The sequence below is a fragment of the Melospiza georgiana genome, chromosome 2 (assembly GCF_028018845.1).
Source record: "Melospiza georgiana isolate bMelGeo1 chromosome 2, bMelGeo1.pri, whole genome shotgun sequence".
Classification (NCBI taxonomy): Eukaryota; Metazoa; Chordata; class Aves; order Passeriformes; family Passerellidae; genus Melospiza; species Melospiza georgiana.
Genome location: NC_080431.1, coordinates 13,089,778 through 13,115,899, shown reverse-complemented (window position 1 = coordinate 13,115,899; position 26,122 = coordinate 13,089,778). Strand labels below are relative to the sequence as shown.

Genomic DNA, 26,122 nt, shown 5'->3' with positions numbered 1-26,122 from the left:
GTGGGAAATGGGAGGACATGGGCCAGACTTTAAAGGAATTTTCCGATCCTATAGATTGGGACTTTCCATCTGATCAAATTCAGGATCCAGTCGAGGTGGCAAAGTATTTGAGGAAGAAGTGCCATGGTAATACTAAGGAGGAAAGGGTTACTGCAGTGAGCTGGGCCTTGGCGTTTGTTTACCGTACTCTGCTAGATACTGTGGAGCAGCAGATAGCAGAAAGGGAACAGGGAGATAAGTTAGTTACTATCCCAGTGACCCAGGCTGCAGCTAACATCCCAGGCTCCAGGCTAGCAGCTGAATCAGACAATAGGCCTCAACCCATGGCTGTTGCAGCTAATACAAGAGGTGGAAAGTGTAAAGGCAAGACTGATCGAAAGGTGGAGGATGATGATGATGATGCAGGAGAAGGACCCTCACCAAAATCAGAGGCCACATCAAGGGGCACAGAATCTGGAGCTAATATTGACTCCTTTTCCCTGAAGGACCTCAGAGGCCTAAGAAAGGATTACAGACGACAACCTGACGAATCTATAATTAGTTGGTTAGTCCGCCTTTGGGATGCTGCAGGGGAGGTTACGATTTTGGATGGTACTGAAGCGAGGCATTTGGGATCCCTGTCACATGATCCTGTCATTGATCAAGGTATGATGAGGGGGGCTAACCCTCACAGCCTCTGGGAACGGGTCCTAAGAAGCGTAGCAGAACGATACCTGTGTACGGATGATCTCTATATGCAGCAGACACGGTGGAAGACCATAGAACAGGGGATCCAACGCCTGAGAGAGATGGCGGTGGCAGAGCTCATTTTCTCAGATGATACAACAACCAGGAATCCGGACCTGGTACCATGCACACCTATAATGTGGAGGAAACTTGTGCGACTTGGGCCACCTGAATACGCTTCTGCCCTAGCAATAATGAAGCGGGATGATACATATGAGACTGTGCTCGATATGGCAAAGAAGCTTCGAGCGTATGCAGATGCTGTGCATGGCCCAACTCATGCCAGAATTGCAGCAGTGGAAACCCGACTGCAGAAACTAGAGGACAAAATAGAGGAGAATCATAAGAAACTCCGGGAAGAGATTAAGGAGGACCTTATTCAAATCTCAGCTGTACAAATTAGAGGCCCTGGTGTCCAACGCTGGCGCTCCTTTGATGGGGAGAGAAGGTACATCCCACGGGCTGAGTTATGGGCTTTTCTGCGTGAGTCTGGAGAAGACATGAGGAGATGGGACAGAAAACCCACCGCTGCTTTGGCACAACGGGTGCATGATTTGAAGAAAAGAGAAAGTATCACCAAAAGGATAGCAGCTCCGGTCGCTCGTAGCCGAGATGTTAAGTATGCTGATGACGATGACATGTCCGATCCCCTTGAAGGAACTTCTAAGGCATATGCCCAAGGAAAGAAGGACAATCTGGCTTAGAGGGGCCCTGCCTCCAGCCAGGAAGAGGCACGGGAGAACCGGGTTTTCTGGAAGGTGTGGATCAGATGGCCTGGCACATCAGAGCCACAAGACTATGAAGCATTGGTTGACACCGGATCACAGTGTACCTTAATGCCATCGGAACACGTGGGGACAGAACCTGTTTCCATTGCTGGAGTGACAGGGGGATCACAACAGTTGACTTTGTTGGAAGCTGAGGTGAGCTTGACTGGGAAGGAGTGGCAGGAACATCCGATTGTGACTGGTCCAGAGGCTCCGTGTATTTTGGGCATAGACTTCCTCCGGAATGGCTATTACAAAGATCCTAAGGGATTCAGGTGGGCTTTTGGAATAGCTGCAGTGGAGATAGAGGGTATTAAACAATTGAATACCTTGTCTGGACTATCAGAGAACCCATCTGCAGTAGGACTCTTGAAGGTAGAGGAACAACGAGTGCCAATTGCCACCTCAACAGTGCACCGCAGGCAGTACCGGACGAATCGAGATGCCGTGATCCCCATCCACAAAATGATCCGAGAGCTGGAGAGCCAAGGGGTGGTCAGTAAAACCCACTCACCCTTCAACAGCCCTATCTGGCCCGTGCGAAAATCTGACGGAGAATGGAGATTGACTGTGGACTATCGTGCCTTGAATGAAGTGACTCCACCACTGAGTGCGGCTGTACCGGACATACTGGAACTGCAGTACGAGCTGGAGTCCAAGGCAGCAAAGTGGTACGCGACCATTGATATAGCTAACGCATTTTTCTCCATACCTCTGGCAGCAGAATGCAGGCCCCAGTTTGCTTTTACATGGAGGGGAGTGCAGTATACCTGGAACCGACTGCCCCAGGGGTGGAAACATAGTCCTACCATCTGTCATGGACTGATCCAGGCTGCACTAGAAGAGGGTGAGGCTCCAGAATATTTACAATATATTGATGATATCATTGTTTGGGGGAACACGGCAATAGAAGTGTTCGAGAAAGGAGAGAAGATAATTCATATTCTCTTGGAAGCCGGATTTGCCATTAAGAAGAGCAAAGTCAAGGGACCTGCTCGAGAAATTCAGTTTTTGGGAGTGAAGTGGCAAGATGGACGGCGTCAGATTCCTGCAGATGTTATTAACAAAATCACTGCTATGTCCCCACCAACTGATAAGAAGGAAACACAAGCTTTCTTAGGTGCTATAGGTTTCTGGAGGATGCACATCCCTGAGTATAGTCAGATTGTGAGACCCCTTTATCTGGTTACCCGCAAGAAGAACAACTTCCATTGGGGCCCTGAGCAGCAGCAAGCTTTCATCCAAATCAAGCAGGAGATCGCTCATGCTGTAGCCCTTGGTCCAGTCAGGACGGGACCAGATGTGAAGAACGTGCTCTACTCTGCAGCCGGGAGCCATGGTCTGTCCTGGAGCCTTTGGCAGAAGGTGCCTGGCGAGACCCGAGGCCGACCATTGGGATTTTGGAGTCGGAGCTACAGGGGGTCTGAAGATAACTATACTCCAACAGAAAAGGAAATCTTGGCCGCCTATGAAGGAGTCCAAGCCGCCTCGGAGGTGATTGGTACAGAGGCACAACTCCTTCTGGCACCCCGACTACCGGTGCTGGGATGGATGTTCAGAGGAAAGGTTCCCTCTACCCACCATGCCACCAATGCTACTTGGAGTAAGTGGATTGCCCTCATTACGCAGCGCGCTCGAATTGGGAAGTTAAATCGCCCTGGGATCCTGGAAATAATTACAAATTGGCCCGAAGGTGAAAGCTTTAGTGTCGCGGATGAGGAACAAGAGCCAGTGACCCGGGTTGAGGAAGCTCCGCCATACAATCAGTTACCAGCAGAAGAAACGCGTTACGCTCTATTCACCGATGGTTCTTGTCGCATCATAGGGATGAAACGGAGGTGGAAAGCAGCTGTATGGAGTCCCACTCGACGGGTTGCAGAGGCTACTGAAGGAGAAGGCGAATCCAGTCAATTTGCTGAAATCAAAGCTATTCAACTGGCCCTAGGTATTGCAGAGAGAGAGAAGTGGCCAAGGCTCTATTTGTATACCGATTCTTGGATGGCAGCCAACGCTCTATGGGGATGGCTGAAGAGATGGAAAGAGGCGAACTGGCAGCGAAGAGGAAAACCAATTTGGGCTGCGGAAGAGTGGAGAGATATCGCTACTCGGTTAGAGAAGTTACCTGTGAAGGTTCGCCATGTAGATGCCCATGTCCCCAGAAGTAGAGCTAATGAAGAGCAGCAAAACAACCAGCAAGTACATCAGGCTGCAAAGATAGGGGAGTTGAAGATAGATCTCGACTGGGAGCATAAGGGAGAGTTATTCTTAGCACGATGGGCCCATGATGCCTCAGGCCACCAGGGTAGAGATGCCACCTATAAGTGGGCACGAGACCGAGGGGTGGATCTAACCATGGACAGTATCTCTCAGGTTATTCGTGACTGTGAGACGTGTGCTGCCATTAAGCAGGCCAAGCGGGTGAAGCCTCTCTGGTATGGGGGGCGGTGGTCTAAGTACAAATACGGGGAGGCCTGGCAGATTGATTACATCACACTGCCTCAGACCCGCCAGGGCAAGCGCTATGTACTAACCATGGTAGAAGCCACCACGGGATGGTTGGAAACCTACCCTGTGTCTCATGCCACAGCCCGTAACACTATCTTGGGCCTTGAAAAGCAGGTCCTTTGGAGGCACGGTACTCCCGAGAGAATTGAGTCGGATAATGGGACTCATTTTAAAAACAATCTTATTAATACTTGGGCTAGGGAACATGGCATCGAGTGGATATACCATATCCCCTATCATGCACCAGCTGCAGGGAAGGTGGAAAGGTATAATGGATTGTTAAAAACCACCTTAAAAGCATTAGGTGGGGGGTCTTTAAAAAACTGGGAGCAGCATTTAGCAAAGGCTACCTGGTTAGTTAACACTCGAGGTTCCACCAACCGAGCAGGTCCTGCTCAGTCTGAGCTCCTTAATATAGTAGATGGGGATAAAGCCCCAGTGGCCCATGTCAGAGGTTTGTTGGGAAAGACAGTATGGATCAACCCTGCCTCGAGTACAGACAAACCCATCCGTGGGATTGTCTTTGCTCAAGGACCAGGTTATACATGGTGGATAATGCAGAAAGATGGAACAACACGGTGTGTACCTCAGGGAGACCTGATTGTGGGATGAGACTCATATATGAATGTCATTGTTTGTTGAATGTGAGACAGAAGGAAACTGTAAGTGTCAAAGGTCTGAGCAAGTAAGATGAGAGGAATGCGTAAGTGTCAAAGGTGTGAGTAAGTGAAATGAAAGTTTTTATTGTATATTCACGATATGGGATAAGGGGTGGAGTGTCGTGGGTTGACAGCCTTTATCCCAATATCGTGTGTTGTGTCTGGCAGCTGTGCCTTTTCTCTCTTCCCCCCCCCCGGCCGTCTTGCTGCGGCGGGGCGGGGAAGAGAGGGGGGGAGTGTTTGACCAGGCCTTTTTGGCTTTTGGCTTTTTGCTGCTTGGCTTGGCTAGCCGCTTTGCTTGCTTGCTTTCTGCTTTTTGCGCTGTTTTTTTTCCTTTTCTTTTGTTCCCTCTTTCTTACCCTCCCCTGAAGATAGTGGACCGGTTCCGGACCTGACCTGAGACGTCCAGGACACCTGGAGCTTGCAAGAGAAGCTTGACGCCCTCACCATACACAAAGTCTGTTTCTTTCCTTTTCTTGTGTTGGGGAGTGTTCTTTTGTTACTTGTAAATAAATAGGTTTTGTTTTCCACTTTGCTCCTCCGAGAAATTCCTTCCCGAACCCGGTGTTGGGGGAGGGGTGGTTGGAGGTTTGTTTTGTTTTGGGGGGCTCCCTTTTGGAGATTTCCCCTAATTTGTCCTAAACCAGGACACAAGCTTAGATTATCCTTCAAAGTAATTTTTATTTCTCTTTTGGAAAAGGAGATGCACTGGATATATGGCTATGTAGCTTTTGGTGGCCTATATACTGATCACTGATTCTTTTCTTTTTCTTTTTTTTTTTTTTTCCTTTTTTTTTTCTTTTTTTTTTTTCCTTTTTTTCCTGCATTTTAATATTAAAACGCTAGAATTTTTTTTCTGCATTTTAATATTACTCTAAAAGCTTTTCTGGATCAAATTTTATCCCTTCAACTTCATGTAGGCAAACCTATTTATTACTATAAATGAAGCAGGAAATAGATCTTAATTGATGTCACTCTACATGACCAACCATGTCATAATCACTTATTTGGCAGCTCCTTCTCCTCCCAAGACTGAAGTTTAGGGATGAGCGTTAAAATTCTTGCCTAGAGCCATAATAAATATAAGATGGACCAGATTTTTTTTTTTTAATTCAGCAAAAAATGATGTGAAGTCAGACCATTATTTGCAAACCAATGTTTTAGGTTAAGTACAGACTCTCTCAGCTCAACTGCATAAAAATAGAGATGAAAGGTAATCAGAAGGTGGATTCATATCCCTGTACATAAATAGAAGCAGAGTAAAATCTCATTTGGCATTTTAAATGCTACCAGATGCACTGTTGGAATTGTACATAACCAGGAATTGTGGTAATGCGGCACCAGAATGTACCACCCACAACAATCTAGAGAATTCTGCCTCAGATGTTGCTGCTTGACTAAGAATTACCTGTGGCAGAATCTGCTCCTCCTGCTGAAACTGGCTGTGCCTTCACCTCACATAATGATTTGTGTTTACTGGGGTTTGCTGGGAAGGACCAGTCAAGGGCACAGCATTTAAAGCTCTGAACCTAAGACACACTGTGGAAGATTTCACTGGAAATCTGACATTAAACAGACTGCAGAGATAAAAAATGCCCTTTATGAACAGTGTCCTTTCCAGGCAATATATGAAGAGATAGTTATCTTTCACCAGGTCAGTGCAGAGTTTAAGAGAGGTTGAGTTAAATGCTCCCTCTTGTCTCGATTCATTGATTTTCCCTCTTAGAGGTCTATTATAAACTAATAAAATGTATAATGCAAATTTTCAGGAAACTCCTCACATATTTTATTCCTCACAAAAATAAAATTTGAAAAAATCTGTAATTAATGCTGTTAATAAAATGTATCTGTGAGTTTTGGGACAGCTCATAGAGTACATTACACAGTGAAAGTGAATAATTATGAAAAATCAAGTGTGTTTTTTAAGAGTAAATGACAAAAACACTGAAAAAAGACTGACCTGAACTACTAGAATCTGAAATTAAAGTCTTGAAATAATTATTGTTCTGTAAATAATGAATATTAATGATCCATTATTATTACTATAATATGATTTACATGTTTATATTTACTGATATTATGAAATGTAATGAATTCTATTTACACAGTACAGTAGGTTGTTTGTTTTTTTTTTAATACTAAGGAATTACACTTATAGGAAACCAATACTAAACAGATGTGACAATTATATTAACCAGTTTAATAGGGGTTTTTTAGAAGTTGATGTATGTTGAAATAGGCCATAATAATCAAAAAAAGCAAGAAGTTAATTTGTCAGCTTTATTCCTTACCGTTCACAATAACAATTATGTCCCGAAAGTCAATTTCTCCTCTTGCTTCCACTCTTCCTTCACATCTGTAAACTCCTTCATCACTTTTATTGATCTTGAGAATTTGGAGATTATTGTTTGCTAATATCGCAAATCGATCTAGAAAGAAAAATAAGAGATCAAGTGGCATAAATCAAATAAATCAAGACAACATGAGGAAGACTAACTTAAATTATGAATGTTTAAGTATTTTCTCTGTACAGTCAGAATACTCATTGACAAAACATTTGTACATTTAAAAAGAAAATGTAGGCTGAGAAGTTTGGGGTTTCTTCATTCCCAATCACATTGAAATTCCTAGAATTCAATCTGGACTTTCTATTCATCATTTCCTACTTACTTCAAGGAGTAATCAACTGTAAGTTAAATAATAAGTTATTGCAAAATGAGTGGAATACTCGTGAGCATTTACACAGAATAACAAGAAAGATTAGATGGAAAAAAAAAGACTCAAAAATTAAATTGAGCAACTTTTAATAAAATTAGCAACAAAATGCTCTTTCCCTCTCTATCTAGACTATATGTCTTTGCGCCCATTCTACAGCCCAATGTTTAATGATTTTCAGCTTGCTTGCCCTCCTTCCCTCCTCCTGTTCCTTTCTTCATTCACTCTTGGTCAATGATATATTTCACCAATGATATATTTCACACTCTAACACTTCACAGAAATGGCAACAAAGACATAACCCAAAAAAAGAAAGCTCTCTATCTTCTGCAAAGGCCAGCATAAACTGAAATTCAGTAGACATTTTGAGGAGCTGAAGTACACTGTAAAATCAGGCTCTGAAAGAAAACCACGTATACACTTTTATGCACATGCAGCAGCAAAATTATAATCTTCAGGAGTAAACTGGACCTGAATTTAATTTTTCCTCTCCCTTCTCTCTGAACTAGTGTATTGGGTTTATGTGTTGATCTGTTGGCCTCAAGGATCAGATATTTCGTTTGTAATCCATGGAAGATTCTATGCTACAGCAAATTCATCATGAACTACAACCCAGAGAAAGGATCCACACTGGAAATGGCACAGACTGACCACAGGCCCCATTCCCCAGTCTCCCTGCATTCCTTGGGGTGGGTGAGGTAGAGGAGTCAGCAATAAAAGAGTGAAGTCAGAGAAAAAGGAGAGCGGAGATATTGCTTTAATTTTGGCATTGTGTTTCACCATTCAACGCTATTTAACTTGCAATCAATTTAATTAATTTTCCCCTCTGTCAAAGCCATTTTGCTAATGCCGGTGAGCGTTCTCCCTGCCTTAATCTCAGCACAATTTTTGTCTCATTTTCTCCCATAATCTTGTTGTCTTTAGTTTTCTTTTGGCAAGACTTTGGAGGGATACAGAAGTGGCTTCTTTGAGAAGCTTCTAGAAGTTTCACCCATGTCATACAGAGCCACTGCCAGCAGGCTCTAAGAAGGAGCTGCCCCTGGCTGAGGCCGTCAACAGCTCAGGGATAACTGATTTAAGAAAGGGGAGATTAATGTGCAAAAGGAATTACAGCCAGGAGAGGAATGAGAAGACTTGAGCAGAACCACCCTGCAGACTCCCAGGTCAGTGAAGAAGGAGGAAGAGGAGGTGCCAGAGCAGACAGTCCCTGGCAGGCCATGGTGCACCCCAGAGACACAGCTGTGCCCCTGCAGCCCATCAGGTCCACAGGGGAGCAGAGATCCACCTGCAGCCCCTGGATGACCTGGTCAGACCAGGTGGATGCCTGAAGGAGACTGTGACCCTGTGAGAAATTTGTGCTGGAGCAGGCTCCTTGCCAGGACATGTGAACCCATGGAGAGAGGAACCCATGGAGAGAGGAACCCATGCCAAAGCAGGTTTCGTGCCAGGGCTGGGATGCCCATACTGAAATGGTTCTAGAAGAACTGCAGGCTGTCGGAAACATTGCTGAAGCAATGTGGAGGTGTCCCCACACTGGAACAGGAGAAGAACATGAAGAGTCCTCCCCTGAGGAGGAAGGAGCAGCAGGAGAAAATGTTTGGAATCATGTTAAGCCTGAGAAGAAAGAAGGTATGAGGAAAAGGTGAAATTTGAGACTTTTATTTCACACTATTCTACTCTGATTATGTTGGTAATTATATTTTCCTTTAGTCAAATCAGTTTTGCACATGATGGCAATTGGCAAGTGATTTCTCCATTTCCTTATCTCAATCCATAAGCCCATTATTATATTCTCCCTCTCCTGTCCAGTTTCAGAGGAGGTGATTGAGCAGCTTTGGTGACAGCTGATATCCAGCCAAGGTCAGCCTCTTGAGGAGGGTGAGCGAGAGAAAGGCTGGGTGGCTGCCTGGGAGCTCGCCAAGGTAAACCCAGCAAAACTAGTCAATATTAATGCATTCTTCTGAGGAGAATGACTTCCTGCAATTCACTGAATGTGGGTTTTGAAGAACATGAACCCCTGTTATTCAGCCGTTGTTCTTGTTCTATTTTACACCTTTCAATATCGGAGGATGATGAGATTTAGCATTTAACTTTCACTTTTAACTATCAAACAAATGACTTCTCTACTAGTAGCAAGAATTATACCATAAAATGAAGAGAGAAATGAAAAAAAAATAAATAAAATCATGCTTCACCTGATAGAATTTTATAGGACATTAACATCATCAACATATTTACGCTAATTATGTCTGGTTTGTTAAAAGTCCAGCTTGAATATTAATGCTATTTCATACATTACCAGAAACAAATATATCTTTTCCTGTTCTACTCCTACACAATTACCTACACAGAACCATGCCTCCAAATATTTTGAAACGGGGAGATCCAGTCCCTCTTTAAACCTTTAAGCATTGGTAAACCTCTTTTCGTTGGTTTTTTGAGGGTTTTTTTACCATAGACATGCGATGTGTGAGATGAACAGAAGGGCTGGAGATGATCTCCATTTTTATAAAACAGTGAAAAAAATGAGGGTTCATTTAGTATCAGGAAACAAAAACTAAATGTTGGCTCCATAGCTTTTCAAATTTCATTGTAGAAAAATAGATACGGCAGTAGATATTCCCACGAGTATACCCGAAGTTCATTGTGCCGTGGATATCTTGATAAAATTGTGCCCTTTACTAAGCAGATTTGAGTTGGTAATCTGGAATAACTGGGCATTACACCACTCCAGATCATCACTGCATTTTTGAGACTCAATTCCCTCAGCTCAATTTCAAACGCCTGATTTAGAACAGTCAACTGCATGACCTCCCCCTTCAGTCATATCACACATTAAGTGGTGTGGCTGACAAGAAGGGCTTATGTCTTTCCATTGTCACTCAACCCAATCTGGAGGAGTTTTTGGCTCATGGTTTTTAAATTTTGCTGTATGTGTACCAGGCTTTGAGCCAGAATGTCCAATAAAATACTGGCTAATAGTAGGACATTACTGAAGAGCTGTTGACTAAAATATTGAAAGTTAATCAAAACTTTCTTTCCCAATGGAGAGGAACCAAAGACTCGATCCACCAGTATCAACCAAGCTTTTTTTTTTCCCCCTAACAACTGTTCCACATTTGCTTGTTTGACTTCATGAAGCCCCAAAAAAACTTTTCATTTTCATTTTGAAATAAAGAAAAACAATAAATTTTGATAGAGTAAGAATTTTAAACATGTGTTGGTACTCTGAGTTTCATTACCTGCAGAGAGAAAAACTGATGGGAAATTAGAAAACCTGATTAATTGACAATGTTAGTTCAATTTCCAGAAAATGTAAAAAATTCCTGTTTTGGCAAAGATTGAGACAGCACTGAAAAAAATGATTCAAAGCTTTTGTGGGGGGTAAATAGAAAAACTACTCTTTGCCTAGATAATTGCCTCTCTAGAGACTTAGAACGTACACGTGGGGAAAGTGAGATTTATCTTAAGCCAATCTTTTTCAGTCCTGCCTCAGCAGATTACTTATATTCCACTTACTTGTAACTCAGAGGATAACAAGTAAACTCTCACAATGATGCAAAATACCTCTCCACCTGGAATTCTCTGAGCAACTGGGCAAGTATCCCAAACTCAGGGCTGCATAAGGTCAGTATCACAGCTTGGTCTGCAGTGAAGTTTATCTCTGTGTGTTTTAAACGTGTTCAGCTCCTACAGACCAGGCACACCAGGAAGAGATCCTGTGAGGGAGCTCCCAGCAATCTTTTGGGAATTTGGAAACTCATGCTACACCTAGGCAAAATTCCCATTGGGAAAAAGACACATGGGGGAAACCATTGTACACAGATTCTCTACAGATCACAGAACCTGGTAAAATTACATTTAAGCTGACAGGCTAATCAAAACCTCCCATTAAAATCCATCATAAAGTCCACTAGGACTTTAAAAAGACCTTTTTTTTAAAATAATGTTTTAATATTAATTGGAATGTATAACTGAAAGAGTTACCAAAATACTAACTGTCAGCAATAGTTGTGACTTCCTCATTGCGATACAACCAGCTGACAATGGGAGCGGGTGAACTCGTAACACGGCACACAACTTCTGCATCTTCCCCCTGCCTGAACTCTTGTGGAGACACTATGTCCCGAAAAGTGAGCTTTTCTGGAAAGGAAAAAATAAAAAAAGAAAACACAATACAGCAAGAGTCTTAACATAGCATTAAATTATATTCAATAACAAGATAAACACCACTATTAAATCTGCTTATTGTGACAGTACAAAATTATTTCCACAACATAATTTCCCACATCAGACTCAAATCATCCTGGACTCTGCCTGTAAAAATTACTTTACAATCCTTTTGTATTATGCAAAATGCTGTTTATTTATATACATTCTGCAGGTTTTATAAACATATTTTCATTGTTTTCAATGTTCCAGAACACAGTTTTTAAATTCTACATCTTAGAGGTTTATATATTCATGTTGATAGTCTATTTACTCTCTTGTGGGTTTTATTCATCATTATTCTGTTATTGAATTAAAAACTCATGTTTTTATTCTCTTAATTCTTCCATAAAACCATTAAAATTTGGGAAATTCTCATGAGAAAAGTGGAATATTTGCATCACTGCAAAAAACAGCAGCTGAGTAAAATACAACATTAAAAGGCCAGTGAGAACCTATTAGGTCTATTATGACTATTAGGTCAAAAGAAATTTTATCATTATTTTTAGGAATTAACAAGATTGTTTTAGGTCTGCTGAGGCTTTTAATTCTTCCAATCTCAAAGAAACAAATTATATTTGATTTTCCACATGTGTCGAATAAATCCAGTAGGTTTAGAAGTCCAAGATGCTATTAATCTTTGATCTCATATAAGACGTAATGCAGGTGACTAACACGCAAAAAGAAAAAAAAATCTGGAAGAATTCTTGCACACAGAATAAACAAACCAACCTATGTTCTCTCAGGTCAAAGATGGCCAATTACATTTCAGAGTAAAATTTGGGGAGCTTATGCCAGAGATGCATCTTCATCTCTGGTTTTTTTTTGTGTAGATATGAGTGCAGGCTCAAATAATCCACAGCAAAGGGAGAACAGTTTTATTGTTGCACGTCTCATATATATTCATATGAAGTCAGAAAAAACCTCTCACAGACATCTGAGAGTCCTAAAAACCAGGCCCTAAGACTACCAAAAAGCTACCCTGCTTTTTACTTACATCACAAATACAAATAAGGAAATTTTATGTGTCTATTCCCACAAACCTTAACATTACTTGTGTAGGTTTGCGGGTTTGTCTGACCTCAGAATTATTAAAATTAACACATGCAAATGCTTCTAAAGATTTCTACTTTTCTCAGCATTCTGCTAATGGAGTAACTGACAGTTTTATGCATACAAATGAATTCCTGAAAAATCAAAATCCTTTGATTTGTGAGATTTCAAGCCACCATGTAATCACTTCTAACTGCTACCACTCTTTTATCGGTTGTTTAATCAGAAGATTTTTTTTTCATCTTCTTTTTTAATCTATGTCTTTTGTTATCTGAGCTATGTGTACCTCTCAGAAGCAGTGCTTTACCACTCTACTCTGTACTTTTTGTCTCATTGTAATTCCTTCACATTTAAAAAAAACTGTTCTCCAATGAACTTAGATCCTAACTCATGTGATGGGCTGCTGGCACCTGCAGCATCTTTCACCAACAAAGACCTTGCCTCACATCTTCACTGCTTGTTTAATGCACAGCTTTTAGGTACTTTTGATTGATCTAAAGAATGTCATACAATGTAGTAATTCAACACTGAGAAAAAAGCTACTTAAATCTCTCAGAGAATGTCATACTACAATAGAATGCATTTATTTTTCAAATATACTTTTCAAATTGTTGCTTGCAATTGAAATCCATTTTGGTTACTTATCACACTGAGTTTCAATGGCTTATGTCAAAACTCATTCGTAAGGACAAGAATAAGAAAAGAGAGAGATTAAAATAACAATTTAGTAAAATCCATTTTTTAAAGTCATTGATTGCACTTCCTGCACTTTTATTTATGCACATATTTGTAATATTTTGTAGTTTGTAAACTGTACACACACTTGTAATACGAATGATACTGATCTACTTTTTTCCTCCTATTTTCTAATTTCTTTGAGGGGCAGACAGTGCACCCTCATAAGATGGCATTCTAAAATACAGGAGAAAAGCAATCTACAGTAGTTATAAGTGGCCCTCCAATTAATTCAAATAATTTTTCTTAATGTCTACTTACTAAACTACACGAGATTCAATTATTTGGAAGATAAAATTCAGAGCTTGGGATGATATTTTGAGAGGCTTTACTTTCTCTATGCGAGTGTCTTTTAAAACAGAATCTTTTATTTGTCAACTGATGGTATTTTACTTACGATAGATCTCCAAAACCACAGTAGCTTCTTGAGTTTGTCCTTTAGCATCTGTTGCTTGGCACCGGTATATGCCAGCATCTTCTATGTTTGCGTTGTAAATGGTGAGGCGTGAGCGGATGCCTTCCTTCTGAACAACCACCCTCTGACTGGAAACAATCTTCTCTCCCTGGGGGTTGTACCAATCTATGGTCTCAGGCTCACCAATGGCTACAAACAAAACCAAAAACGATGCAAATTTAGACATTTAGAAGGGACGTCGTGCAACGCGTATGCCTACGCAATGCACAGTCTGTGCAGTGTCAGGAATTGAAAATGAATCCAGGAAGAATTTTTTCATGGAAAGGGTTGTCAAGCACTGGCTACCCAGGAAGATGGTGGAATCACCCTGGAGGTGCTCAAGGGATGACTGGATATGGCGCTCAGTGCCATGCTCTAGTTGACAAGTTTGTGATCAGTCAAATCTTAGACTTGAGAGTCTTGGAGGTCTTTTCCACCTAAGTGATTCTGCAATGTCAGCTAATTGCTAAATTATGCCAGTTGCAAGAAAGACAAGCAGGACAAAACTGCAGGCAGATGTACAATCTTTGAGACAGGGTAAATAGCAGCTAAAGGATTTCAAGAGGGGAGAAAAACCACAGAAAAGTATAAAGTCTTATAGGAAAGAAACAGGCTGACAGTGACTGGATTAGCAGGTCAGGTCACCTGGTAATCACAGTGACAGTGTAGTCAGGCCATGTGTCACTGCCAATGGAATATCTCAACTCAGCACCATCAAGGATCCATATCAATCAGCTGAAAATGCAAATTCTCATTCTCCTGACTGATTACTGCCTCACCAGAAAAAAAAACTCCTTGGATGTCTCATTAGGTTGGAGAGGATTTAATTCTTTAGTTTAAATAAGTGACAATTTTTAACTACAAAAACATCCTAACAGATATAAACTACTTGTACTGATACAGAGAATTCAAATTGATTCAGTGTGTTAAATGAAGAGATCCTAGACTGGAAATGTGAAGCCAGTGAAGTCCTAGTATTTGTCACAGTTCTCACAAGTCAATGGGAATGTACAACAATATATTAATTTAATATAGTGAAATAACTACTTACTACTAATATATTAAAATTTCAAAATTTAACACAAATTACATACCTTAAAATTAAATTAATACATACCTGTGCATGTGAAGAACTTGGATTCACCCACACTGAGTTCAACTTTGCTAAGTGAAATTGTTACTTGAAGTAAAGCTGAAAAATATAAAGTAGATTGTAAATTAAATTTGGGAATTTATCAGTTTAAATCTTATATTGGCAGGTTTTTTATTGCTTTCATTCTATATATTGAACCTGTTCTACAAATATGAAATTTTAACTAGACATTTTTATGTTTAGAGCAAAAGTAGATATTGAGATAAAGAAAACAATCTAAATAAGGATGCTACACGATGACAGCCTTATGTCCCAAACCTGAGGACAAAATTAAACAAGAGGGAAAAAAAATAAAATTTGATAGAAATATACCATGAACATAAAACTAGAAATTAAATGAGAAAAAACTGATTGGTAACACAGAGAACAAGGGTAAATCATGCCTGACTAACTCCACCATCTACTAGGATAAATTTCTAAATTTTGTGTACAAGAGATGAACATTGGGTGGAAATTATCTTGACTCTGTCAAGGCTTTTGGCTTTCCCTCCCAGAATAGTCTCATATTTGAGTGCATTGGATATAAAAGCAGGGTTTTGTTAGTGGGGCTGGTTGCAGGGGAGGGAGTTCAGAGGTTGTGCTGTGACAGATACAGGCAGTTCCAGCTGGGTCATGATGGAGCCACTGCAGGACACAACTGAGAGGGCTGAAGGAGGTTGGAGCACCTCTCAGAACACCAGAGAGAGAGACAAGAGGGCCAAAGTGATAAGAGGTTCTCCATGGCACAATTGGCAACACTCCAGGACTCTGGCCAACGCATGAGCCCATGAGAGAGCAAACACATCCTGAAAGGACTGTGATTATCCACAATAAAAAGAAGGAAATGAGTTAGGCAGAAGGAGCAGTGGAAGAAAAGAGTGAAAAGGAAGGAAAGACAGAAAGGAACCACTGTGTCCTCAGCCCAGCCCTCTGCATTATCCATCACCTCACTCAATGGATTGGTACCTGCATGGGTGGTGGTAATGAGGTGAGTGAAGGCCAGGAATAGGAGGGACTGGTATCTGGAGTCTGGGAAAGAGGTAGAAAGGTGTTTTCCATAAGTCTCTAGCTTTTTTTATGCGACAAATTTTACCCATAAATATAACTTCAAAACTTGCTAAAACCCACAGCTATTCAGTTCTGTTTATAGGAAAAATTCAAGAAAAGCTGAGCACAGAAAAGCTATCAGGAAACAGGAAAGTACTATCCATACATATTAATTTAATATTAAGAGAAAAGTGCAGTAAAATAGATTTGCTATTAACTTTTATATAATTAGGCTTAATAAGCAAGAATTAGACTAGATGCGAATTTTTTGTTCCAATAGTCATATCAAAAGCTACCCGAAAAAAGGCAAAGAAAACTGAAGCTTATGTCAGTATCAGTTTCCCAACCTAAACTTAACAGAACTGGGTATTTTCCACAAAAATTTCCCACAAACAAACAGAAAAATTAAACATCAGATACCTGTAAAGCACATAACATTTTTCATGAGATTTCCTGAATTGTGAGTGCTTTTCCTAAGGAGATCATAATTAATTGATTTTTTTAAGTGAATATTAATATTTTATATCCTGTTCCCATAAGAGAAGAGCTAAGGAAAAAAAAAAAAAAAAAAAAAAAAAGTAAAAAAAAGAGTAAAAAGCCACAAAGAACATATCCTGCCTCAGGCAAAAGTAAATATCAGTGTGCACTCTGCTAAAATCAAAAATTCTCAGCCCGTAAAGACCACCAGGAAGACAGCAGGACTGCCTAGTCCAGAAAGAAGAGAAGGGGACTGTAAAAATGTTGAATCTATTACTACAGAGGAGGGAGTAGTGGAATTTCCAGTGCAACAATGAAGAACACGGTGAAGGCTCCTTTAGGACACACAGAGCCCTTACAGAGGAAGAGTTGGCTCGTTGTCATCTCTGCTCTTTACACCCATGGTACCAAAAGCAGAAGCAGAACTGATGTGTAAGAAAGGAAACGAGTTTAACACAAAGTTTAAATTTTGTTGTAATAAGAATCAAGGAGTAATCAATCATCCAGGAGGCTACTCCAGGCCTCATTTCTTTATTTAACTGTCAGGTAAAGCTTTACTATAGCCTCAAGACCTATAATTGCTGGTGGAAAACAAGGTACTGATAAATACAGCCATGGGGGAACTTGAAGAGCTTAGATATTTATTTCATGTCACATTCTACATCACCATTTTTCTGATACCGTATTCTTTTAAAGAGTAGTCTTTTACATTTGCTCCAGAAATATATATGTTAGCAGGGAAATATATATGAAATATATATTTCAGCAGGGTTGCTTCAAGGATAATTGCATTTCTTAATTCCAATAACTGATGTCAAACTATATAAATGCAATAGATTAGGTAATGCATGTTAGGTAGAAAGAAAGAGGTGGCATGATGAGAGGTGTAAAAGCAAGAGAATATTTTCCGTTCAAAAATTAAATAGATATTTGAGATTGCAACACAGCTTTGGCAGAGGTCTCAAATCCAATTAAATTTCTTAGCATGAGTGTAACTACATAAACTCTGTGGAGATTCTAGCTACATCTCTGAAACCAAGAGGAAATATTTTTTTTCTACATATGGTACTTTAATACATATGGTATTTTAATATTCACAAAATAGAAAAATATAAAACCATCTGTCCCATTTTCCCAGCATCACCATTTCCTCTGTTTGATGTAATTAAAAAAATATTGCTTCTTGCAACCTAGAAGTAAAAATATTGCTCAAGTTATTAATCTAGAAATCTCTGCTTTTTAGTAGTCAGGCAAATGAAGCTAGGAGAATACTCATTTGTTACTTAATGAAAGCAAAATATTGCAAAGAGACAACACATTCAGAAAATGTCACTGTATTCTGAATCTGTCTCAAGAGCTACAGATAGTATAAGCTGTGATGAAGATGGCAGAAATGTAGTCACAACTCACATTATTACTGTACTCTAACTAATGGATTAATAAAAAAATTGAGTTCTTTGCATCAGGCTGTTGTGAATCTCTTTAATTACACAGCTGAATGCTTATTTTATCAGATCAGTGGAGATATTGCAAATATTTAGTAGAGGTGCTACCTATGTTAAACTAAGCCCAGAAATAAATAGTACCTCCTTGATAGATCTTGATAGATAGAAAAACTGCTTTCTCTTCCCATGTTTCCAAGAATATCACCTAACTACCTATTCAGAAAAAAAATGAAAAAAAGGCAAGATGTAAAAGATCTACTCAAGCAGAAGTCTGGGGAGTGTAATGCCAGTGTAGTACAGCTGTTCTGGGAAAAAGTGAATTCGTTTGGGGCTTCCCTCAGTCTTTGGTACATGTCCAATTTCACGGCAAAATAAAAGAGCACTACTGGAACTAGGTGATACAACCAATCCCTTCCCTTTTGATCAGTCATTATAAAGGAATTATTATCAGTTGTAATGCACTAAGAGGATTCTGCTGAATTATTCCTTAATGGTTTTAAAAATCACCAAGGAAGATAAGTAAGAACAGTAATGAGAGGTCCATTTGTACTGCTAAACATGGAGAAAGATGACTGCATTCATAAGGACCAATATTTAGTAGACTAATTGATATCAGTCCCATTAGCAGCAGTAGCCCTCGGGTTTCAGAACTAACACCACAAATCTGCCATGGGTGTCTGCTCAGATGCAACAGAAGTGAGGTGCCATCACTGAGAGATAACAAAAATTGCAGCAATAAGTCACTCACATGTGTACTTCTACTGTCCCTTAGCAATATATTACAACACGTTCAAAGTGTATACTACACAAATGTACACTTAAATATATAAATATAAAAGATGTAAAAGGTACTAGAAAGGTAAAGAAGAGGATATTTTAGTAAAAATCTGGAAAAAATATTGATTAAAGCTCTTCTTCAACTAATAAACCCACCCAACATCTTCTAATTCCATTTCTTAAAAAAAAAAAAATCCCACCCAAGCACTTACTTTTGCCTGCATTGGAAAGACACTAACAACAAAACATATCATATTCTGTTCTAGTTTCCACAATATAAATTGCATACAGCATAGTTGAACAGTTTCATGCTACATCAATACATCTGAATAACTTTAACTTTTTGAATTTATTTTTCAAGCATTAGACGTTACTCAGCTGTACAGGGGTCTTCCTAAACCTGTTGGACTGCAAATTCTTTTCTCAAATGGTAAGACAGTAAAAAGGAAAGGATCCAGGTCTGAAGACAGAACAAGGCACAACTTGGGATCAGCATGGAGCTGAGGGAAGCAGTGACAGCTACAGACACCCATTTGGATAGCTTTGGCACTGGCTTCTAAGAAAAACAAGCAGACAGCAAGATTCAGCTGAGGGGACTGTTTTCTTTGGGAAGGTCCAAATTCTGTTTAGTGTAGGTTGTCTGACAAAAACCACACCTCTCACTATTGGTGTTCTTTTGACTTCATTCAGTAAGCAAGCTTACTTGGGTGATGTGGTTTCGTTTTCAGTAAATTATTTAACTTCTATTTAATATATGCTTAGAAAACTAGGCTTCATTATCCTTGGCATTAAGAAATTAATATGTTTTTAATAGGTATCAAATTCAATCCCAGGGCAACCACTCACCCAATTAATCTTTCTACCCTTTATTATGCAGAATTCTAAGAATATTATGTTCAAGTGCACTGATGCCCGATAAAAGTGAATGGGATTTGAATGAAAATTACACAGCCCTTGAAGAAATTGATTCTCCCCTAAAATTCTGATAATTTCTAATTTAAATATACTTTGAAACACCATTGAAAAGATACTTGGTGGGGTTTTTTAATTAGAATTGTATTTTAGAGCCTTTTGGACCTCTAAGCTGAAATGAGAAAACATAAACTAGTAAATATACAATTAACTTGTTAAGTATCAGACAGTTCAAGGAAATTTTATTTTAGGGCAAATGCTAGAGTTCTTTTTAAAAATATGAATTGTTTAAACTTTCTTAACTACAAATTCAGCAAAGTAAGAAATACAAATACAAAAAATCATTAAACAAGCCATAAAGTCACATTTCCATTAACAAAAGTTTGATCTAAGCCATCTCCATGAGTAATCAAAAATTTGGGAACAGTATACCACTTCTCTGAATAACTCCATTAAAAAACAATATAAAACACAGTTGAATTAAAGTCTATTTAAAGTTGTTTGCACTTGAGAGGCAGAATGACCCAAGGGAAACCATGTTTGGAGATATCATAATTCACCTAAGGTACTATTGGTTTTTTCACATAAACAAAGAAAACCCCAACACTTTAGACCTTTAAAAAGGGAATGGCATGCAGTCAAATATTACACAAGAGATGACCATTATAGATCATGACACAGTAATTAAAATTATCATCATTAAACAGCAAACCCACAATGAAATCTTAGGAAAAAAATATAATTTTACCGCATACTGAGATCTCTCTTATATCCAAGTGAACTATCTATGGGGAAAAAATCCTATTATCCTGTCCTGAATATGAGATGATGTTGTTGTTGAGCTTGTAAAGTCTGTGAGACTTGTAACATTTAAAACCACCTAATGCATTTGCAATCCTTTGGGAAGAAAGAGAATGCTGAAGAAGAAGTTTTTTCTATGTGCGTGAGAACCTAGAGTGAAAAATTAATCCAAACAGACTATTCAAATGCAATTCATTTAATGTTTAAATTTACTCATTTAAATGTACTTTTTGGGGTTTTTTCCCCATCTTTTGCAGTTTAATATAAACTACTCAAAATTTCTTATTCATCTTTTCCTAATATCCCAATATCCTGTAAACAATGTAGTCCTAGTTTTTTCTTATGAATAAAGGTGTATTAACTGGCCTAATATACCCTTCTTCCATTCAATGGAATTAATACTTGTCTGCAAGTTTTATAAAATCATATGAAAGAAAAACTGTACCTGCAAAGATAATAAACATAAATTTAAGCCCTAAAGAGTTTGGTTATTTGCACTTTTCTAGTGGGCTGACTACTAATAAATCATAAAGCATCACTTCTCCATGGTATGACAGTACTGAGAGATGTTACACTCATAATTGCTTGGCAGAAAGTTTCACAATTAATAAAGTAGTTCAGTATAAATGAACTTTCCATTTTATCACATTACCCTTAATTTGGATTTGTCAGTAGAGAACACAGTTCTCTTAAAGTTCTAAGGTTTTATTTGAACTATTATGGATTCCTTCTTCAATTTCTGTTTTTTAGATTACAGAGTGTTTTATTTTTAGTGAGACAAAACAGTCTTTGTGCCATCATGAATCCATTTCCTACATCTGTTGAAGCGTCATTTTCCCTGATGAGAGGAGCTGGAAGTCACACAAAGTTCAAACTGCCTTCTGGGCCAGAACAGATGTTGCAGGGGTGAAATGCACAAAGAAAGAGCACCAACACAACCCAGTTTTGTGCAACAAATACTGAATCATAATCAGAAAATCCTCTGTTAAACATTCTTTTCTATGACACTTGCAGCAGAAAATGTTAAATAGATAAGCCATTAATATCTGAGCAGAGCCAGTAAACAAGTATGAACCAGTCTGCTTGCTACAATTCCATTCAAAAGACTAACCTCAAACAGAAGTTACTCACGACTGTTCGCCCAAAAGTCAAGCAAAGTACAGTTTAGAAATAAACACATAAATATTGTAGGTGCTATTGAGATTTTCAGGTAGGTTGATAATGGGAGCTCAATTCTTCAAAACTAAAAATATGGGCAATTGGGTAAAATTGGGTAAATTTTTTTATATAGATTTACAAGCCAAAATATATTTAGATATACTTTTAAAAATACCTAAAGAATATTTATGATTATTTAATATTCCTTGTCATGGCTTAGAAACTTAAAAAAATCCAGATTAATAGATAGAGAAATGTAAAAAATCAATATGATTTATTCACTTAGAATCTGTGCAAGTGAAAGGCACAATAAACATTGGAGGAGTTTAGCTATAAAGTGTCAGGCATGACATGATGCATATCTTTAATTCTATTTAAATGATTCTAGCTAAATTCAGTAGGGCTTTTTATTATGCATTGGAAGAACAGTGAAGTTTAAAATTCATTTATTAACAGAATATGAAGGTATTTTAACTGTAGAGGAACATACTGGGGAGCCTTTATCATGTATTGGTCTCATACACATAGAGATGTATTGGTCTCAAACACATATAGATACATATGTGGAGAAAAAATAGTATAGAATAGGATGATCAAAGTACTATGGAATTCTATTTATCAATGATGAACATCCCCTTAACAAAATCTGCTCAACGTGATTTTTTTTGAAGCAATAAACAGAAAGAAAAAAAAAATACTTGATGAGCAAATGAATATTAAGGAACATGCTTCCCAAACTGAAAATTATTAAGTTGGGGAATTCCTAATTTCAAAATATCTCCTACACACAAGGTTAATCTTATCAAAATCAACAAGTGCCTCAATAAAGATACACCAGAAAATTAAGGACCTGAATCATCAAAATAACAGTTTTTAGTAATAGAAACCTAGATATGTAGAATAAGTGGGAGGTTGGGCATGGGCATTGTGGGTAGAATTTTTTTTTTTTAATAATAAATTTCTTTTCCCAAGCAAAAGGCTGTAGGATAAGAGGCAATGGCCTCCAGTTGCACCATGGGAGGTTTTGATTAGACAGTAAAAAAAAAAAAATTCCTCACTGAAAGGGTTGTTAAGCACAGAAAAACACTGCCCAGGGAAATGGTGGAGTCACCATCCCTGGAGGTATTGAAAAGATGTGGAGCTGCAGAGCTAAGGGACATGGCTTAGTGCTGGGATTGGCAGTGTTCGGTTGAAATGGTTGGACTCAATAATCTTACAGGTCTTTTCCAACCTAAATGTTCTATGGTGTTTTCGTTTTGGGTGTGGGTTTTTTGGTCATTTTTGTTTTATTCTGTTTTCTTTTTTTAATCTAGTTTAAATTGGATTTAATATAATTTCCAAATGACAAGTGGCATTGTGCACTAGCAAAAATGCAAGAATCTCTTTCTAAGCATGGTAAAACACATTTTTTACCTGGTGGTCAAACACAGGAGCTGGTTACCTACAGAGGCTGTTGGTTTTCCATCCTCAGAGATACTAAAAACCATGCTGGGCACAGCCCTGAGCAATCTGTTGCTGACCTTCCTCTGAGGAGGGATTGGGACCAGGAGTTTTATCTGCCTTCCTGCCTCCACTGGTATATGTATGTCTGTGATCTTCAGAACATGAAAATCTAACTTGTTTCTCCTTGCTCCACTGGGCAGCCTTTCATTATAGAACAGTAAATCAGACACAGTACAGAGAAAAAAAAATTACCTGAGGGTCACATTTGTCAAAACCTGCAAACTTGAAGGTAAAGCCACAAACCTTAGAAATGTTTCTGAAAAGAAGCACTCATGCCAAAAGAGTGCCTCATATTTCCCCATTATATTCCATTTTGGTTTTTCTGAGGAAGAAACTTTTTAAAACAGCATTTCTTCATTGTTGCTGGGGATTCAGCACAAGTTTGACAATGTGCCAAGACTGTAATTGAAACTGGACACCCTAATTGAAAGGTACATATGGGCTGCCTGCGGACCAGTAGCAGAAAACATGATACTGAGAAAAGAAAAAAAACCCAAAACAAACAAGCAAAATCACTGCTAAAATTCCTCCTTCAAAATCAGCTAAAAGCCCAAGTGGCCCTTCAAATTGCAGAGGGGTATTGGATTGAGACAGCATTCATCTAACTACTTGGCATTTATAACCTAAATCCAAAGAACGTGCTTCTCAAACTTCAGGCCAAAAACTGTCTGCAAAGTTTCTGTTGAATGTTAAACACATTAACCCTCCCAAAATAACTAATTCAACAATAACTGATAGAAGTAATACAGCATAAATGTGTCTTAGAAGGAGCCAAGAGCCATTCTTAAGCAATACATAATCCATTCTCACAAAAATGTTTGCTACAAGCACATTCTACAAAGGAGATGTGTGATATTTGTTTCTAATGTGATGTATATATTAAGGGATTTCTCTGGGAAAAAAATAAAATTAAGTTGCTTAAAAATAGTACTGTAATAAAGACAGGGCAAGAAATCATGTCATATAATTATGGAATCAACACATCCTGATTGATTTAAAAACAAGAGATCTTTGCAACTAAAGGTGCAATGACTCATTTTTCCTCAGTTTTCACTAGAAAAATTCTGCAATTAGCCTTAGAGTTCAGAAGTTATTAGGTGAGATTGAAAAAACCAAGAAGAAGTTGTACACGTACAGGAACCATTGCAATTGCTTGGTGACTGCTGCTAAAACACAGTAGTCTCTATGAAATGAACATATAGGTAACAAGTTAAATCAGAAAAATATGTAACCTAGATTCAGCACAGAAAGAGCAGTATTTAGGTCATGGCATTTTGAAGAAAACACATTGACTGATCAATGTCTCTGTAGCTAAAAAGAGAGGACTGTAACTCTGATTGAAAGAATTGTGAAACAAACAACTCTATTGGCCTACCTTGCAGGTTTGTCTTTTTTCCTGTAAAAAAGATGACACATGCAAGAATTACTTGTTTCTGAGAAAGGAATTTTCTAGTAAAAAAATGCCTCAAAGGTTACAGTCTCTGTCAGGAGTTGTCTTTACTGTAAATGTAACAGTTCATTACATTTCTTGGAAGTGCATAATAAAATCAGAATATCAATTTCAACTACACATAAGCTCACATTTTTAATTGTGGCAGTTCACAGATATTGTGGAAATGTGACCCAAGGATGGCTGTTTGACATCTGAAGAAAATGAACTAGTGGCTGTTGAGGACAGACATCATCAGGGCATGGAGAAACAGCTACAAGGACTTCTTGCTGCCAGACATTTACATCTAAGCAGTGTCTAAATTCAGATTTAAAATGTGCAGAATTTCTATTGGAAATAATCACTTTGTCCACATGGTCCTTTTAAAAGTTAGGTAGTTCTTGAGACATTCCAAGTTTGCTGGAATATGAATTTATGGACTCATCTTTTCACCCAGTGAAGTTTACTTTGAGCCATATTTTTTATTTCCTCTTCCTTCCATCACATCCTTAAAAAACTTGAACCTGCATTTTGAAATGCAAGGGTCCACAGTCCAGCACTCAAGTTCTCCATTATTACTAATCCAAACTCAAAAATATTATCAGCTAGGGGTGATCCTTAAACCAGAAATATTACCCACATCATCTATGCCTTTATAAAAATTTTGTTTAGAAGTGAGGGGTAAGCATAGAAATAGACATTTTGATAAATGCCTCTCTACTGCCCTTATTTTCCCTTACTTTCTACTTCTGGAACTTACAAATAAAGCAATTAAAAACATAGAGTGCATAACTTAGACAATCTTATCTAAAAACATCTTGAAAAATAATTAGTTGTATAAATATACTTTATCTTTCATCAAAACCTTTTTAAAATATTGCCATATTTCTAAGCAACTCAAACATAAAATTATTGTTGCATGAATTTTTAATCTTTCATAGTTTAAAATAGAATAATGTTAAGACAGTGATGTGTTTGTTCTTGTTATATTCCCTGCTGAAAACACATTTAAACAAATTTTAGGAACTCATAAATCACATAAATAATGCTAAAAATGCCCAAGGACAGAAAGATATTTAACATTCAATAAAACTGAAAATATTTTAGAAAAATATTTATTCAGCACAAAGTATTGCTCTGAATGGTCAAAACCTGAAGAAATATGAAATTTGGTTGAATAAATGTCTGATTAAAAAGGGCTTAGGCATCATTATTAGAGAAGTGTGGCTGTTGAGGATAATATCAGAGCTGGTGTGTGCAGAATGCGCTTGTGTTTACAGGTGCCAACATCACAGTCCATTGCAAAGGTGACAGACTTTTATGCACACAACTTCAATAATTAGGAGTGCTCCCAATCCACTTTAAGCAAACAGCTTAGCACTGCATGAAGCATGTTTAATTTTTCAAGAACTTTTCTAGCAGCCTTAGTAATACATTAAAAAGATAGTTATATTAAATTATATTAAAGAAAAGATAATCTATTCACGGAAATGATTCAATTAGCTTACAGGTAACTATTATTATTCAGCACAAAGCTGGTCATTTAAATCAACTCCCAGGCTAAATTTGGGATGGGTTAATTGAACTATGAAGTTTGACATTTTCTTTATATCTCTGA

General features: G+C 38.3%; 1 protein-coding gene across 1 annotated transcript in view; it reads right to left on the bottom strand.

Moving 5' to 3' along the window:
• Window positions 1-26,122, bottom strand: part of NCAM2 (neural cell adhesion molecule 2) — a 279,378-nt gene that overhangs the window by 126,953 nt on the left and 126,303 nt on the right. Inside the window, exons 2-5 of the mRNA XM_058019203.1 lie at window positions 14,941-15,015; window positions 13,767-13,973; window positions 11,372-11,515; window positions 6,949-7,086 (exon numbers count right to left, since the gene is read on the bottom strand). Of these exons, the coding sequence (XP_057875186.1) occupies window positions 6,949-7,086; window positions 11,372-11,515; window positions 13,767-13,973; window positions 14,941-15,015 (564 nt within the window). The remainder of the gene's footprint in view (window positions 1-6,948; window positions 7,087-11,371; window positions 11,516-13,766; window positions 13,974-14,940; window positions 15,016-26,122) is intronic.